The following is a 6,000-nucleotide window of genomic DNA, read 5'->3' as shown; positions in this document are numbered from 1 at the left end:
AGGCTGTGGCCAAAAACTTTATGTGTCTTTTAAATGTGCCTGTCTGCAACTTGACGTGTCTTCTTTATGGTAAGTAGCAACCTGTCTTTTCCTACATTGTCAATTTTCCTACCTGGAGTTTCCATTGTTTGGCTAATAGAGAATTATTGTTTATTATTGCACAGTAATGACAATTCACTTGAAACATTAACCAGAATTACTTTTTTGGGGTTACAATAACAAAAGAATAAGTTGAATTAAGACCATGCTTTTCTTTTTTCCATAGAGACAGCAACTCCTATAAAAATGTACAGAAAAGTAAAACATCCATTTTTTGAATAGTTTAAAACAAATACTCTTTTGTTTTCAACATGATACAAAAGAATGTTGTAAGAAGGATAAACATGCCACTCACTTCTCCCATAGGAAACATTAAGTTTTATAAACTGTGAATAAAAACTACCAGCTTGCTGTTCAAGAGATGTTGGTTGCACTTGTGCTTACACATAACTCTGACAATGATCACACAAAATTTCACATGTATACAGCACACTTCAAGAATTCATTTTACAGATTCATACAAATAAAATATGTTCATGTGTAGCAGTAGAAAAAATCTGCATGACAAGTTTAGTAAAATACAAGAAACAGACAAAATGTTTTAAACATTTTTCACTGTAAAATCTACACCACAAATACAAAATTCACACTCGTTACAGAACATTAAGCATTATACAGATAATTAAAAACTCATAAAAGTTCTTTGATATGGTTTTATCACAGTATAGCTTTGGTCTATATATAAACTTTTCCACTGGCAATAAAAATTAAATTTTACTTTAATTGTGGGATAAAGTAAGCAAATTTTAAAATTATCTTATGTTATAAATTGAAATGTGATGACACACACATAGATGAATAACAATGTACAAATATGACTTCAGGTAAAAAAAAAAAAATCAGATAACTAACTGTATCTGTACCTACATTTTTACAGCAAGCGTATCACATTTTATGACATCACTTCAAAAATAGCTTATAATTAAATTGGCAATAATTTGCCACAATCATTTCATATTAGTTACAGTTACACCTGATTGTTGGCCAATACTCAACTTTATACATCTAAAAGTAAAAGCACACAACATATTGTAGCTTTCAACATTATCAGTTCCTTCCTTGAGAAGAAAACAAAGATGAAAATGTAACAGTAATAAAGAAAATGATGCATAATAAATAAATACACAAATAAAAATGAAAGATTATTTTCATTAAAAAATTATGCATTTTATTTATTATTGTTTTATGTTACATCATTTTCTTCATTGCTTTCAATTTTTATCTTTGTTCTCCTACCTCTCCTTTTCCTATTTATTTTCTTTTTGCCCCCTCTTGGCTGTTTATTGCACTATTCATTTTTGTTCTTCTAATTTACCTTTACTTCTGTCCTCTTTGACTTCCTACTCTTTCTGATCCCATAACAGATGGGTTCTTCTCCTTCTGGGGTCTGAATGAACTGCCCTTTCTTGTTAACTTTCCCAATATATCCCCTCAAAGAAGGAACTAACAGCTCTGAGGGCTATGACAGTGTGTGCTTTTGTACTAAACACTTTGTCTCCTCAATGTATGTACTGGCCAGTCTAACATTTTTTCAGTTGTCTTAAGTTTCCGTTTTATACAGATGCAGCTAAGCCACTGCTTTGTTAAGTAGTACAAATTCCATTTTTACTAACACACATTTTATTTATAAAAATTGTACACATTTAGAAAATTAGTAAATAAAAATGTAATTACTGGGCTATGAGAATGTAGCTATCACATTCAGTAATAGTTATGGTAACAATATTATGGCAAAGTTGCACACCAAATGTAAATAATGCATATGATATTCATCAAAAATTAATGGGAGTTATAGTAATAAATCAAACACAATGTGCTCAAGATATTTAAAGGTAAAAAATAGATGTTGGGAGATGAGTTGACTACTTGTGTTCCTCTTGATACCAGAAAAGATATAATTTGTGACAACATAGCTCACACATTTTCTTCTTGGTGGAATGGAACACATTAACATGGTAGTCCTCAAATTCTTGAAAACCTGATTTACATTCTTCCTAACTCTGCCATTGTCACTAAAGTGATCTTGAGAGCATTCAAACTATTTTATTTGCAATGTCTGATCATAGCTTCTAAAAGGCCAGATAATTAATTTCATTCAGAAATGAACAACTTCAGATGGTTTTGCATGCACTGCTGTTATATGTTTTACTAGCTCATTGCGTGTATGTTTCTGACAGATTAGGAATTTTAAAAAATGTGATTAAAGAGCACGAATAAAGGTATTATTGATTTTGAATAAACAAACTTTATGCAACTTTCACTAATGACTGGAGTTTTATAGTGTATTGCTAATTTCCAAAAAATCCAATGTAATGCAGGATAACATGTTCCTTAGCACGTGTGCTGCAAGATACCTGGCAGTTCAAATCAATATTACCTGAAAGTCGAGAAGTGCACTAGTTCATAATCATAATTACCAGTTTTGTTTTGTATAAAATAGACACTGCCACATCTTTTGTTATATTTAAAATACATAAGCAACAGAAACTATTTGGTCCAGAATTATCAATATGCAGATAGGAAGTTCTGCATATAAAAAGACTGAAGATGAAGTACATAAGTGAAGTGAGATGCTTAAACATTTGACAGTTCAGAAGATCTATAACGAACCACTAATGCATCAATGTGTGTCCCCCCCCCCCCCCCCCCGCCCTACCAGCTGTTTCAACAACTATTAAAAATAAAAGTGCAATACTGCTCCACCTTTATATCCTTATACTAATATCACACACATACATCGGAAATAACTGTGAAAGACTCTTCTTAAATGCGAACAGTACTGTAACTGTACAAGGATGCTAAGGGACAGGTTATGGGTATGGATGCAGGATGTGCAGCAAAGTGGTACTTTTATACAAATAACTATGATACATTAACAAAGTAAAAACACAAGAACTGAACGACTGTGTGCACCAATGTAGAGTCACTGATGACTAGTATTTATGCCTTCAATTTCACTGGCCACAAAGCACAACGCATTTTGCTAACAGTTTTATTGTTTCAGGAATAATCTTTACTATTTAAAGTCAAGTTATTTTGACCTTATGAAGCCATAGCCATTGCTGTGATCATAAATGGTGCATTTCTTTACAGCATACTTCTTCCTGCATATTTCTTCTCACAGCGGCAGATGACACAGAAAATATATCTGTTGTTACTTCAAAGTACGCTCTCACTGAATGTGAATGTTTCTTGGTACAAGCGCAGCTTGGATTTCAAATAAATTTGAAGCATTTCTGTTTATCATGAGGAATTCTTGTCTTAAATAAAATTGAATCAGCCCTAAATTGTGTATTCAGGAGCGGCATATAACCAAATACCTGAAAGAAAATATTCATGGAGTTACTTCAAAGACATTTCTCAGAAAAACAAAGGAAACAAATACAAAAAGAAGTTAATGAAATATTGTGAGTACAACACAAATAGCACAACTATGACATCAAACCAAAATTTAATGTAAAGTTTTAAAAGGCACAAAATGTATAAAATTAAACTATCTTCCACTACAATATAATACATGATAGCTTTTGTGATTTGGCAATGTAAAAGCTGCATTGGACATCCTAGTGTTTTCACAAACGCACCTCTGTCAACACAGGATCTCCCACTTTTACTGCATCTAGGTGAATGTGAAACCTTGTAACCATGGATCTCATTGCAGAGCTCCAAACGTAAAATAAACAGGGAAACAGGGAAAGCTGTCCTGAACCTCAAAGTTAACCCTCAAGTGGGTGCACATTGTATAGTGTGCACCAACCACAAATAACATTGTTTCATACTGTTCCATTGTGGTAACTATTCTTTCATTATTGATTCACATAACATAGCAATATGTCCAAATAATCAGAAGAAATATAAAATAAACTGCAAGCCAGGTGAGAAAAAATTTACAACTCGTGAAAGAAAATTACCCAGATTCTGAGCTAGCAGCACAATCCCACAATTTATCGAGGAGATAATTAGTAATCAAATAAGTGGTTGGCAGGGATCTGAAGCAAGTGCACTGTTTAATATTCCTAGTAGATCATTACTGTAGAGTTAGACCTGTATGCGGCAACAGAGTGATATAATGCAAGGTTTTTTATTATTGTTCAATTAAACAATGATTTAGCTCATATAATGTAAGTTTGTTTTGTCATTGTTTAATTAAACAAGATTAAAGTGTGATTTTGCTCATATATGTTCACCTTGGTAACAAAAACACAGCTATTCTTTACATGTGTACTAAGTATGCAAAAGTCCATTTGTGTTCTAAAAAATGGTGTGCTTGCTCAAGGTATAATCTCATGCTCCACAGTGTTTAACTAGTTGGTACTCCCTTGCCTCCTTCTGAGCTTCAAACTACCTTATGCAGCCAGTTATGGGGGGAGGGGGTGCTATAGTTTAAACATAGACTCGAGCACGGTGCAACTTGGTATTTTTCACATACACAAATCATTGCAAGAAGTAAAAAATCTTAGGACTTGCACAGGACTAAACCTCGTACCTTCGTATTTGTAGTCTGACACAAATGCTTTTAAACACTGAGCCACACCCAATTAAATTAAAATCACAATGACACTGAAAAGAGTGTCACTATTGTGAGTGTGCTTGTATGCCTACTTGTGTATCTGTGAGAATGTATAACTAAATTAGTTACACATGTTTCTATGTGTCACTCATCAGTCACCTAGTAGTTATATGCCTGTGTATTTGTCCCTTCTCATTTTCACTTATAGAGACAGAAAGGCACAGACAGGGAACATTCATACTTTAAGTTAACAGGAACTCATCTGTTACAATCAAGAAAAGACAAAGGCAAAGCTTCCTTCTTGTGATAGGTAGACCTCTTTCAACCTTAGGGTGAGTGATCCTCACCCCTCCCCCAATCCCTTCCCAATTTTCCCCGACCAATCCTGCTTTCCTCATTGTTTAAAGAACTTTTTGTTCCAAAAACTTGGACCAATGTTTCTGAAGTGTTTCTATTGGCACATCTGGAACTTGTGCTTGCTGATGGTAAGTAAAAATCAGCCTTCCTGTCTGTAATCTACAAAAAATTACAGTGAGGGAAAACCTTTAACATAAAGGTAAGGTGATCTGGCCAATACACTTTGAAATCATGATTTCTTTATGTTCTAATTACTATTAAAACAAAAAGAAAGTGGATACTGGAATAGACCTACGCAAACAATTCCCTCTTACAATGTAGCCATACATACGATACTGGGTATGGCACAACAGTACATGAAATAAGTATCTAAATGGGTAGCAAAAAGTATGAGAGCTAAAACAGACACAAAGAAAGAAACAGATTAATGGAAGAAATTTCAAATAAAGTCTGGAGGTGGGAGAACGCACAGAAAGTGTAAGAGGAAGCAGGTCAGAATGGAAGAACATAAAACAATATGAAACAGACTACACATAAAGAGAGAACAGAGTACAAACAATAAAAATGTTTGGGTGGCAAGCATATAAAGAAAACAATTTTTAATACATTAAAAGTAATGCTAGAAATTAAACACAATACAGGAAAAAAGACACTGAGGGCAGGAATAAGGCAGCACTGACAGAATAAATACAGTAGCAACAGTTGAGGGCAGTGTTAGTCAGCTGAAGCTGTAATAAACAATAGCTTCAGTCCTTAATATTTTAATTCGTAAAATTTAAAAGAACAACCACTCAGCTACTTGTATTGAAGCTGTTGACATAATTATGATACAAATAAAAAGTGGACAAGAGTATCATGCTTTTGATATCATGGTCATTAGGGATGGATCACTACCTCAATGTGACAAGGCTGTAGAAGTAACAAGCTACTGCATTTACCCAAATGCAAGCCCTTTTTTTTTCCTGATTTTCGTGGTCCAAAAATGTGCTTGCGGGAACAAAGTCTAAGGACATTTCTGGGGAAAAAAATAAATA

The 6,000-nt window shown here is 33.6% G+C and overlaps 1 protein-coding gene across 1 annotated transcript in view; it reads right to left on the bottom strand.

Moving 5' to 3' along the window:
* Window positions 1–2,731: 2,731 nt before the first annotated feature.
* Window positions 2,732–6,000, bottom strand: part of LOC126163034 (exostosin-3) — a 130,886-nt gene continuing 127,617 nt past the window's right edge. The window contains exon 15 of the mRNA XM_049919907.1: window positions 2,732–3,419. Coding sequence (XP_049775864.1) covers window positions 3,315–3,419 — 105 coding nt within the window. The 3' untranslated portion in view covers window positions 2,732–3,314. The remainder of the gene's footprint in view (window positions 3,420–6,000) is intronic.

This window comes from Schistocerca cancellata, chromosome 2 (genome assembly GCF_023864275.1).
Source record: "Schistocerca cancellata isolate TAMUIC-IGC-003103 chromosome 2, iqSchCanc2.1, whole genome shotgun sequence".
Classification (NCBI taxonomy): Eukaryota; Metazoa; Arthropoda; class Insecta; order Orthoptera; family Acrididae; genus Schistocerca; species Schistocerca cancellata.
This window is presented reverse-complemented; position numbering and strand designations above follow the sequence as displayed.